Here is a 12,740-nt window from a genome sequence, read left to right on the forward strand (position 1 = left end):
ATGAATTCCTCTTGCAACCGTGTGATATACAACACAACACATACCAATCTTAAGATCAGTAATGGCAGAACTTAAATATTTACTTCAAAGAAGTGTAAAATTCTTGAAAACTTTGGCAGCAAAGAAAGCTGTCAAATGGGAAAACTAGTATTTCAAGCAAAGCTTAATGACCATAGTGTAGAGGAAACCACACTAAACATAATTTATACTCCATACCATAAAATACAAATATATTCAAAATAAATGAACATAAATGAAGGATGTTGGGGGGATATTTCTTTGTTCCCTTTCTTTACGAGAACAGTCTCGGGACAAAATTAAATAAAAGAAAAATAATTTAAATGCATAATATATTCTACACTGAAACAAAGAATGCAGATTTACAGGGCCAATAAAATTAAAATGGAAATGAACAAAGTAAAGTTTCATCTTCCAAGGATATTGATTTTAATTTTCACTGGTGCTTTATCAGTATGTGCATTGTGACAAAGATGATGAAAATTTAAATTACAAAAACCAAAGAAATTGAAACAAATTAAAGAGATAAAGAATCAATGTAACTAATGTTATTCTTCAAAAAATTAAACTGTTCAATGTGTAACTCAAACCATCATTCTTCAGAAAAGCATATATATAAAAGCACTATTTATTGTACCATGTTGTATTATTTTAAGACAAAGTATTAAAAAAACCATTCGTGGTATAAGGATAAAGTCTGTAGTTTATTTAGAATTTGAAATGCAACAAAATTTTTCCGATTTACTTATCTAGCTGAAAAGAAATTGTAGTTACTGGAATTAGTAAACACTTTTGGTTTATAAAATTGTAATGAGCAATGTTCATTAAAGAGTAACTCAAGATAAAATAAGCAATTAAAATGCCCATTTCTTTAGTTTTTCTGAACACTAATTATCCGATCTATCAAGAGTCTAGAAAGAGGATTAAACCAGGTTGTACAGTTTCAAAGATACCTCAATTTCTTTTTATTGCCAAAAATTAAAATTGTCAATTATGAGATGATTATGACACAACCATATCAAACCTAAAAATCTAAACTTTTTTAACTTTGAGAAATCAAAAATACCACATAGATTCTAAGTGCTCTATGTTAACTGAAGTGTATATGTAAAAGTAAAATACAATTAAGCTTTAAAACGTGGAATATACATTTTGTGTAAGCATTATGTTCTTGGGAATGTAATCTACAGAATATTTTTTACTAAAACTTCAAAACCTTGTTACTTGCACATGAAAAATCATAAAAAATATCTAGGAACAACTGTACAAAGAAACTGACACCAATACGCATACTTCCACAGAGACTGCTTTGACAGTTGTATATTTTGGTAAAGGTTTTGAAAGTATGCATATTTTAAAAGTAATTAGGCTTTTAAATAGTGGAGTCTTAGACTATCAGATTTTTATTACTTTTTTTCTTCAAAAAAACACATGTCAATATAATGCAAAACGAAAATCAAGGGTATATGGCATACCATTCTTTTTAGAAGGTGGTTTCTTGGTTTCTTTTTCCCCCTATAGGACAAACTAATTTAAGCCATAATCTCTTGACATTTAAACTTTTAAATTCACTCTGTAAAGTATAATCAGATTCCCTGCTGAAGTGCAATGACTATGCTGAAAAACTTAGAAACAGTATGAGTAAATTTCACACGATTACTAATCTCCTAAGAATGTACAATGTTATCAGTTAGGAAACAATTGTGCGAGTCTTTTTTTTTTTCCTTTTTAACTTGTGTAGGTGGAATAGCAAGTTTCTGATCTAAAACAAGTAATGCATTGCTTCTAGAAAGGTGACAACATGTAAGGCAGTTCAAAGAATGCTGACTAACCAAATAAAATGCAGTTATTGGATTATCTTGCTATTCGTATCAGCTTAACTTGTTAGAACGCATTGCTCTTAAATCTGTACAGCACTCCATTTTACACAGAGTAACCCCACTCTTGATTAATCTGTTCTAAAGTGCCAGTATTATTTACACTTTTTTTTTTTTTTTTTTAGCCAAAAGTCTGGCCAGTTGTGGCATCTGGTGAAGATGTCATCCCAGCTCTGTTATCATTTACATTCACCAAGGGAAATTCTGAAAATTCAGCACTTGTCCCTGGTCCCCGCAGGTTCACCTGTCCATTGGCAGTGCTAAACTGAGTAGCTATTCCAGCTCTAGATCCATGATATGGAGCACGGAAGGGCTGTTCAAACGAGCTCATTTGGTAAGCTTGGTGGACAGGCTGAGCCTCAGCTTTCTTCTGAGAAGTCACTTGATCCAAAAAGTCCTGTGTGGATGTGGCAGAAGCATGGTTTGTCTCATCACCTGAAAAGGGAAATGAGTGCTGTGAATCACCAACTATTAGTCCAAAGTGGGACTTATCTGGAGTTGTTCTTAGTGGAGAATTCATTCCTGATCGAAAGTTATTGAGAGGCATGGCTGCATAGACTTGTTTGTCTATGGAAGAGAATGCTGGCTGATTTGGAAGGGTCTGGTTATCAGTCACAAAGTTAAGGCTCGGGCTATTCAAATAGGCATCATTTTGGCTAGTTCTGTCCAAAGCCTGTTGCAGAAACTTTGAGTATTCTTGCAACATGTTGGCTTTATCTGACGAGGATGCTTGGGAGCTTGATCCAACATTCTCTGATGGGGTGACCTCGGGTACTTCTGAAGAATTTATTGATATGCTAGACGTCACTTCAGTGTCTGCAACACTGAAGGAAATCTCGTGCTGTCCATTAGCTTTATGAGAATAATGATCCAACAGAGTCTGCAGTACCTCATCTGGAATAACATTTTTGTCATGATTACTCTTAATCTCCACATTCAGTGCCTGTGAATCTAGTATGGATGCTGTGGTGCTTTCATCAATAACACTTGCCACAGCTGCTTGTGTTACAGAAGGCTGGGAAGCTATGGTACCCACATTCAGTGCGTACTCTCTGCTGTTGTTACTTGCTGCTTGAAGATACCGCTTCTTCTTCAGAAACTGCATGGCGTCATCATAATTAGTACTACTGTGTACAGGTTTACTGGGCCCCTCTTGCAAGTTATCAACCTGATCAATGTCAGCATTGCCTTCTGAGTCCAGTAAAGCTTGTTTATCCACAAGCTCAAATGCATACTTTGAAACTTTGCTCTCTTCATATGTAGATAAAGGTGAAATGGTTTGATTTTGCTCCAGTGGCTGTTTCAGACTTCTCTTACTATTAATTTTTTTGAGGACCAACTTCGGTGGGTGTATTTCTCCTGATGCATCTTCTAGATGAGATCCTCCAACTGAAGAATGTGGCATTTCAACAGCATATTCTGCTACCATATATTCATCTTTTACTTTAGTACTTGAAGAATAAAGAGGCAAGTAATCATTTTTGTCTTTCTTCAGGTCAGACTTTTCCAAAGAACTCTCTTTGTCCATTCCAGATGATTTCTTTTCAGCTTTCTGCCTTTTCTTTTTTGGCAGTGAGTTATCTTTTGGTGATGTAGAAAAGCCAGAATCTTCCTCAGATGTCAGAAGGCCACCTTTGATGGCACATCTGTTTAATTTTTTGTCATGATTTTCATGGCACATACGTTTATGTTTCAATACACGATCTGTTCTGGAAAAATACTGTCGAATTCACAGGTTGTAAGTAGTTTTGGGGTTTTGTGTTTTTGGTCCACAAAAAAGAAAAAAAGAAAGAAAACAACTGATGTAAGTATAATAATATAAGTAATTCCAAACAAATTCACTGCGTTGGTTTTCTGTTATAAATCTGATCAGCAAGAGTTTAAAAGCACCTCAAAAAGTTCTAGCAGTAACATTTTCTAATTTCATTTATTAGAATTATTTTATAGCTTAACTATGATAGAGGAATTTCAAGCTACCTCTCTTACCTGTAAACAGTATTCACACTGGTAAGGTTTTTCTCCACTATGAGTTCTCTTATGCCTTTCCATATGATACTTTTGTATGAATCTCATACCACATTCATCACAGCGAAATGGTTTTTCACCTAGTTCATGATATAGAAAATTTAAAACAAAATAAATATTGTAAAATAATGAAATGCTTTGCCGTAAGAATCGTTAAAACACATAAATGGCTTGATAGCTGTGATAATTTATTTTTTAAATGACAAAAGGTGTTCATCATACTAAAGGTAGGAAGAAGGTGCACTCAATTTTTTCCTTCTGTTATATGGATACAGTCTTTCCATGGAGACCACAAATACCAGGAACTTATATATGGACATCTAAAAAAATGTTATCCATCCATAGTCCAACACAATTCTTGGGTGCAGCTTTTTATTACTTTCTCTCCAGGGTCAGGGATTTAGCTCAGTGGTTCTGCCGCCTGCCTCGCAAGCGGAAGGACCCGAGTTTGATCTCCAGTACCAAAAAAAAAAAAAAAAAAAAATTTCTCTCCAAAAACATGGTTAAATGAAATTTGAATTCTACAAAAATATTCTTTAAAATCTAATCTATTAAAAGAAAATAAAAAGAGTTGAGACTAAATTTCAAACGTAAGATTTGTTTATATTGAGTTTTTTCAACTCAAACCAGCATTTTTCATTTCATCTGGGGAATGATTTACAAACCTACTGCTACTGACTGCACACACGTCCCATTTCTTTTAATACCCTAAGGACTTCTTACCTATAAGGAACACTACTATGGAGCTCTTAGTAATTTTTACAAACTCTAAGAAAGGTGTGACAAGAAGTTATCTTAAATAATGCAGGTTCACAAAACTGTTTCTACTTATCACATACATATTCAACAAATTTTTTTTTTTTTTTTTTTTTTTTTGGTATCGGGGATTGAACTCGGGTCCTTGTGCTTGCGCAGCAGGCGGCGAAACCACTGAGCTAAATCCCCGGCCCTATTCAACAAAATTTTACTGAATACTGCTCCTTTGCCCATAGTAACCCTGTTGTAAAGGTTAAAAGTACACTTGTCTCCAAAGAATTTATTATAGCATAATTGGGAAAATAAGATACACATAAAATGACAACTCACAAAGCTATGTCTAGCTCTAGTTTACTTTTTAAAATTATATCCTACAATTTCCTTTCTTACTCTTTTTCTTCAGACAAACCAAAATACCAACATATCACACTCTTCTACTTTTTCCTTGATCCATGTGGCTCCTTTAGTCAGGAATGCCCACTTCTGTCTGAGTGTTCAGACACCTTATTCCCTTTAAAATCTATTTCCTTTAGGACAATTGGCCCTCTTTTCTTGGAATTTCCAAAAGAACTTCATCTGTAGAACTGGTTACTTTCAACTCAGTAATTATTTTACACATTTTTATTCTTTACCTCATTATATTTCCTTATATCAGAATCGAGACCTAAATTATATTTAAGTAGCTATGCAATTTTCAAGCACTAAGTGAATTGTACAGATGATTACTATAGTGGATTATTAGTGAGAAAATGTTACTATGAGCTATTTTGATTTGGAAAAGCTTCTTGGAAGTGTTGAATATAAACTGAATAGGACATGATAGATTAAAGGCAAGGGAAAGAAAAGTTGGGAAGAAATAGAGCAACTAAGTGTTTTGATACTATCGAGTGTCCAGGAGAAATAGTGTCTAAATTGAGAGTTTAATTTGGTCACAAGTAGATTATTTAAAGCTTTTTAGACTGTAACTTCTGTAAGTGTGCAGGTAACCCAACTTTAGGGCACAAGGTACTTCCCAGTGGCTTTCCTACTGCTCTTACAGGTCCCACAGAGAAAAAAAGAGGAAGGAGAAAATTAGTGGGTTGACTATAATTCAATGAATTCTATCTGAATTAATTCTTCATGAATTAGAAGACTTTATATTGTTAAAATGGCAATATTCTCCAAACTGCTCTAAAGATTCAAAGCAGAAATTGACAACTTTATCCTAATTCTTATACAAAATAGTCAAAACAATTTTGGGAAAAAAAAGGAGGACTCATACTTCCTGACTTCAAAATTTACTACAAAATTATAGTAAGATAATTTGAGAATGGCTTAAGGAAAGCCATATATATCAAGGAATGCAAATGAGAGGCCAGAAATAAACCCCTCCATTTGTCAGGTGTGGTAGCACATGCCTATAATCAAGGCACAAGTAGGAGGATCATGGGTTTGAAGCCAGCCTGGGCTACACAGCAAGTTTAAGGCCATCCTGGACTACTTAGTGAGCCCCTAACTCAAACAAAACACAACAGAACAAAACAAAACAAACCACTTACATTTATGGTCCAGTGGTTTTCTAAAAAGGTGCCAAAGCAATTCGATATAGAAAGAATAATCATTTCAATAAATGGTGCTTGTACAATTTGATACCCACATACAAAAGAATATAGTTGGACCCCTGCTTAACATCAAAAGCAAACTTAACTCTAAATGGATCATAGGCCTAAATGTAAGAAATAAAACTATAAAAATTATACCATAAAACATAAAGTGCCTGTCATCTCAGGTACCTGGAAGACTGAGATAAGAGGATCACAAATTTGAGGCTAACTCAGGCAACTTACCAAGACACTGTCTCAAAAAATAGTAAAAATGTCTGAGGATATAGTTCAGTAGCAGAACACCCCTCCCTGGGTTCAAATGCCAGAATTGCAATCAATCAATAATAAATAAAATAAAAATTAAAAACTACATGGTTTTAGTTAGGCAATGGTTCTTAGATATGACACCAAAAGCGCAAACAACCAAACAAAAAATAAATGAGTATCAAAATTAAGAATTACCATATGGTTCAGCAATTCCATCCCTAAGTATGTAAAAATAAATAAATAAATAAAAACAAGGACTCAGAAACAGAAATGAACAAACATAGGGACTTCAAAGAGATATCTAAATGCCAGTATCTATCACAGCATCATTTCCAATAGCTAAGAGGTGGAAGCAGCTTAAGTGTTCATCTACAGATTAATGGAAAGAAAATGCTATAGTTATAAACAATGGACCATTTTCCAGCCATAAATGTAAATATAATCCTGATTCACATTACTTATAACAAGGATAAACCGTGAAGATATTACACAATGTGAAAGAAACCATGAAAAAGGATACACATGGAATGAGTCTGCTCTCATGAAGGATCTAGAATAGACAAACTTAGCAACACGGAAAGCAGTGGTCACTAAGACTAGGGGGGCAGGCAAGGGAGACAGTACTTAATGGTTAGAGAATTTTGTTACATAACCTTATATATCTGCCAATGCCACTACATTGTATACTTAAAACTGATTAAAATAATAAACTTAATAAAATGTTTTTTCAAAAAGTAAACCCACAGAATGGATAAAATATTTACAAATCATGGAACACATATTGAGAATATTAAAAATCCCTCATAACTCAAGAGTACAAAGTTGAGTGCAAAGTTATGTAGTTTAAAAATGGACAATGGATCTTCAAGGTGGAAATATGAATGATATATGAGTGATCAAATGGCACATGAAAAGGTGCTCAACATCACAGTTATTAGGAAAATCAAAACCAAACTACCTCAAACCTAGGATGGCTAAAATAGACAACATGTGTCAGCATTGGATGCAGAGATATTGAAACCCTCACTGATGGTTATTAGAATTATAAAATAGTGCAGTTGATATAGAAACTAGTTTGGCAATCATCAAAATGTTAAACATAAACTGGGTATGGCAGCAAGCACATGCCTGTAATTCCAGCACTTGGGAGGCTGAGGCAGAATGATTAAGTCTGAGGCCAGCCTGGCTACACAGTGAGTTAAAGGTCAGCTTAAACTACATAGTAAGACCCTGTCTCAAAACAACCCCCTCAAAGTTAAATACGTAATTACTACATGACCCTACTCCTAGACATACACAGTACTCACAGGGGCTAAAAACTCAAGTTCTCATAAGAATTTGGGGACAAAAGCATAATAACAGCATTATTCACAAAAGCCAAAAACCAGAAACAACCCAAATATCTATCAACCGATGAATGAAGACATGGTATATTCATACATGGATTATTTGGCTATAAAAGGAATAAAGTACACATTTCAGCATGTCCAGAACAGGCAAACCCTTAGTAACAGAAAATAAGATTAATGGTTGCTTGGGGCTGGGAAGAAGTGGGCAATGAGGAATGACTGCCAATAGTTACTGGTTTTCTTCTTGGGATGATGAAAATATTTTAAAAATGAGATAGTAGCATAACTTTATAAATATGCCAAATATTACTGAGTTATATATTTTAAGTGGGTATGTTTTCTGGTATTGTGAATTTTATCTCAGTGAGGCTTAGATTTAAAAATATTTCATAACAACACAACGGACACCAAGCAAAGTGAATGAGAAATGGTTTCTTTCCTCAAGGAGCTCAAAATTAATTTCAAGATAAATTAAGGAGAAATTCCATGTTTAAATTATCGACATGATCAAAAATTAACATCTTATTTAACTAGAAGTGTCACTAAGAAATTTTCTTTAACAAGAAAATAGTAGGAACTTTTAAATGCCTTAAAAGCAATTAGTACAAATGTTCCTTTGCTGCTAAAACAACCTCTCAAAACCCCAACAAACTTCATACAAGCTGAGTATCTCAAATCCAAAACTGTGAAATCTGAACAGCTCCAACATCTGAAACTTTTTGAGTGCCATCATGATTCAAACCACAAGACTTTTGTTTCATCCATAAAATTAAGAATATCAAACAAAATTACCTTCAGGCTTTGTGTACAAGGTGGATATGAAACACATAATCTTATTTAGACCTGGACCCTATCCTCAATATATCCCATTATGTATATGCAAATACTGCTAAATCCAAAAAAAGTCTGAAATCAACCATTTCAGATAGGGGCTACTCAACCTGTAGAACAAACATGATGGAGAAGTAAGCCAAAGATGAAAGCAAACACAAACTCACTGTCCATACTCATTTGTTATTTTTTTGATTACCCACTGTTGTAATCCTCATTTCTATTTGTCTCTTGCTCCCCTTTAGTAGGTATTTCCTTCCTTTTTGACGTTATCATTTTTTAAATAACTTTTTTCTCTCCCATTTTATACTCTTCCTCCCTTCTTTTTTTAACTATTCTAGAAATTTTTAAAACTGAAGTTCTGTCATTTAAAAATCCGCATTATTTATGGGTTAGGTAATATGTTTACATGTTTTTAAAAAAACAAAACAAAAATAAGTACATAGGAAGAAAGTCTTTCTCCCCTATCCCTTTCTTGTCATAGGTAACTATATTTTTCATTTGTGTTTCTCCCGTTTCTGGACATAAGCAAACCTATGATCTCTGTTGGTTTAGATAAAAAATGTCTCCCCAAAGCCTCGTGTGTTTGGAGGGTGACTGGATCACAGGGGCTCTGTGCTCAAGGCTGGATTCACCATTGCTGAGCTCAGCAGCCGTTGTGCTGTGAGGTGGGGCCTGGCTGGGGCAGGCCACTGTGGGCATGGCCTGGAAGTCTTTCTCTGGCCTAGGCTGGTTCCTTCTCTCCTTGTGTCACCACCTGCAAGCTGTGATCTTTTCCTCCACCAGACCTTTCCATCACCCCTTTCTGCCTTGATCAGTGTTTAATGGTCTCGGCTCTTCATTCTCTTCCTCTTTTATCTCATGAACACAGCATAGTTTACTCACTCTTCTCATCTTTTTTGAAGTTAATGTTGAAGATTTCATTGGGCACAAGAACTCTCTCATCCTGACAAGATATTTTTGACAGATAAACAATTACCATTTCTTTCACCAATCCCTGTTGCCCCCAAATATCTGCTATTACAAATAACTTTATAATGGATAACCTTGTGAACACACTAATTTAGACATGTGTAGGATAAATTCATACAAACAGAATTCCTGGCCAAATAATATATATTTATGAATTGGACATATATCGCCAAATTGGTCTTCACAGATGTTATCAATCCCCATATCCCTACCAGCCACCAATGAGTGACTGCCTGCTATAGCTTCGCCACACACTGCTATGTTATCAAACTTTGATGATTATATTACCCAACATGTGCGAAAACATTATCTCAGTATGAGATCACACCATTTAAATATTCTTTTTCTGTGAACTTTCCAATTTTATTTTTTACTCCCTACCTTAGGGGACTAATTATTGGTCGTTTTCATGATAACTTACAAGCATGCTTTCGTTTTTTACATTACATATCTTGATATATTTGGAGTTCTTCTTGAGATAGAATATAAGGTGTTACTATTTGGAGTTCATCTTGAGGCAAAATGTGAGGTATAATAAAACTCTGGTTTTCTAGGTGGCAATCCAGTTTTCTTAGTACCATTTATTGAAAAGTTGAGCTTTTTTTTTCTTTTTCTTTTTTTTTCAGTGCTAGGGATTCAGCCCAGGGCTTCACTACAGCCTAGACAAACACTATTCCTGAGCTACAGTTCCAGCCCAAAGAATAGCTTTTCTTGATCTTATTTTTCTAAAAATCATAATCATATACTAGGTAAGCACACAGGTCTATTACCAGACCTTTCATTCCATTCTACTAGTGTTAACTCTTCACAAACCAGAGCCAAAATGCCTTAACTGTTAGGGCTTTATAATACCACTTGGCAGGTCTTCAAGATCATCCTGTTGGTCCACTCTGCACATGAACTTCAAAATGAGCTTATGTGGCATTTGTGGTGGGGAGGAGTTGTTGCCTGTAATGCTTATGAAAAGCTGATAAACCTTTATGATGTTAACTTTTCACTGGAGGACATAAAAAAGGATATGGATATGACTTCCCATTTTACAAAGTTTTGTTTTGTGTCCTTGGTAGTGTTTTTTGGGGCAGAGGGGGGTGGAGACTGAACCTAAGGACTTTCTACTCTGTGTCATTAAGTGAGGAGGAGAGGGGTGGGGAGGGAAGAAGCAATGGCAATGGGTGAGAACGGACTCTGGATCTTATTCCTGACTTTGGTACTTTGGTATGTTTCCTACTCTTGAATGGGAACAACAATAAAATGACTGACATATTTTCCTTTAAAAAAATAAAAACACATGAATTTGTCTGAAGCACTGAGCCCCTTTACTGGAGAAGGAAAAGAATCTATATAGCACTTGAGTGATTTTAAAGATCAACAAGAATAACTTACTTCAAGAGTAGCAGGAGGTTTGTATATGTTTTTTACATTCAGGAAAGCAACAACATGATGAGAAAAACAATCCCAGCATGTTGCACTAATGGTAATTTTGCAATACACAAGGGCCCTGGGTTTCTCTTCCAACGTCCTCCACTGAGACCATGTTCCCTGCTGTGATGTTTCTCCCTGGTAAGTCTGACACTGCAAACAATTGGCTGTCTATGGTAAGAGTTCCTGCTACACCAAGGTAGATGGTAACTGCTTTGGTTTCAGTATGGCTTACATGTATACCCCAACGGTTCAGGTGTTGGCACCTTGGTCCTCAGTGTAAACGTGCTGGGAGGTCATGGAACCCTCAAGTGATGGGGCCTGGTGGGAGGTAATTACATCACTGAAGATGCTGCACTCAGAAGGAACGCGTGTATTTCTTGTGGGACCCTCGGTCAGTTCTTGCAAGAGAGTGTATAGAAGAGCAGGTTTGGCTTGTCCCCAGCTGCTCTGGCTTCCTGCCTTGCCATCTGATCATTTATTCCCTCTCTCACATGCACTTCTGCCATGATACTATCTGCCATGATATGATATAGACAAGGTGGTGCTCACCAGACACCAAATTAAGACTTCCAGCCTCCAATTCCCGGAGCTAAATAAATCCTTTCTTTATTGAAATTACGTGTCTCAACTATTTCACTTTAGCAGTGGAAAACAGCCTAATATAGTAATTTTTAGAGTAAATTATATGAGAGTTGTAAAGCCCTAGGCGTTCTGCATATTCTAACTCACTATGGCTTGACACAGGTTATTTGATTTTTGGCAACTTTCTACTAACTCCACTCTCCCTGTTCAAATCATTCGGTCTGGTTCTTCAACACCCCATCAAGATAATTCTTGCCAATCACCTCAGGTTATCAATAAAACCAAATCTCTTCAGTTACTACACCAATCTTCTCAATAGTGTTCAACCCAAGTGGTCCCTTTTTTTTTTTGCTTTCCTGAGACTCACTTTTCATTTGGCTTCTATGACAACCATACTCCTTCAACTTCTCAGACTGCTCCTTACCAATCTTTCCAGTTTGCCTCCCTTCAAATATGAAATGTTTTAGTTTCTGTGGACTTCTTCCTAGGCTTTCTCCTTTTCTCATTCTATATGCTTTTCTTGAGCAAAAAGGGAAGCTTATCCATTTCCATAACTTCTATTATTTTCAAATTTGAGTGCCTGACCCATACATCTAAACTGCCTATTCAATATATCCCCTCCTATACATCTAAGGACCTTAAATGCATCACATGCCTCACTACACTTTCGACCTGCAATGCACAGCCCAGTCTACAAATAGCAATCCCATCTGAGAGGCCTTACTTCTGTGCTGAGGGGTTGGTTACAAGATGACACGGTTTTGGGGAAGTGACTAGATCCTGAGGGCTCTAACTTCATCAAGTGGATTAATCTACGGATGAGACTGTAACTTGATGATGCTGTCAGGAGGAGATGGAAGTTGGAGGTGAGGTCCAGTAGATGGAAGTGGGTTGTGAGGGCCTGACCTTTGGTATTATATTTGGTCCTTTGTCCCTTCCTCCTCACAGGCTCTTTACTTCTCTCTCTGCTTCCTGGCTGCCAAGAGGTGAGCAGCTTCCCCTACTACCCTCTTACGCCATGATGTTTCTGCCTCGCCACGGGCCTAGAAACAATGGTG

The 12,740-nt window shown here is 36.0% G+C and overlaps 1 protein-coding gene across 5 annotated transcripts in view; it reads right to left on the bottom strand.

Moving 5' to 3' along the window:
- Positions 1 to 1,100: 1,100 nt before the first annotated feature.
- Positions 1,101 to 12,740, bottom strand: part of Znf148 (zinc finger protein 148) — a 131,321-nt gene continuing 119,681 nt past the window's right edge. For all 5 annotated transcript variants that reach the window (XM_087216306.1, XM_004835221.3, XM_087216296.1 and 2 more), the window contains 2 exons: positions 3,882 to 4,000; positions 1,101 to 3,615 (listed from right to left, as the gene is read on the bottom strand). In XM_087216306.1, coding sequence (XP_087072432.1) covers positions 2,017 to 3,615; positions 3,882 to 4,000 — 1,718 coding nt within the window. In that variant the 3' untranslated portion in view covers positions 1,101 to 2,016. The remainder of the gene's footprint in view (positions 3,616 to 3,881; positions 4,001 to 12,740) is intronic.

This window comes from Heterocephalus glaber, unplaced genomic scaffold (genome assembly GCF_053883595.1).
Source record: "Heterocephalus glaber isolate CG9 unplaced genomic scaffold, H.glaber_assembly_v1.0 deba00000122, whole genome shotgun sequence".
Lineage (NCBI taxonomy): Eukaryota > Metazoa > Chordata > Mammalia > Rodentia > Bathyergidae > Heterocephalus > Heterocephalus glaber.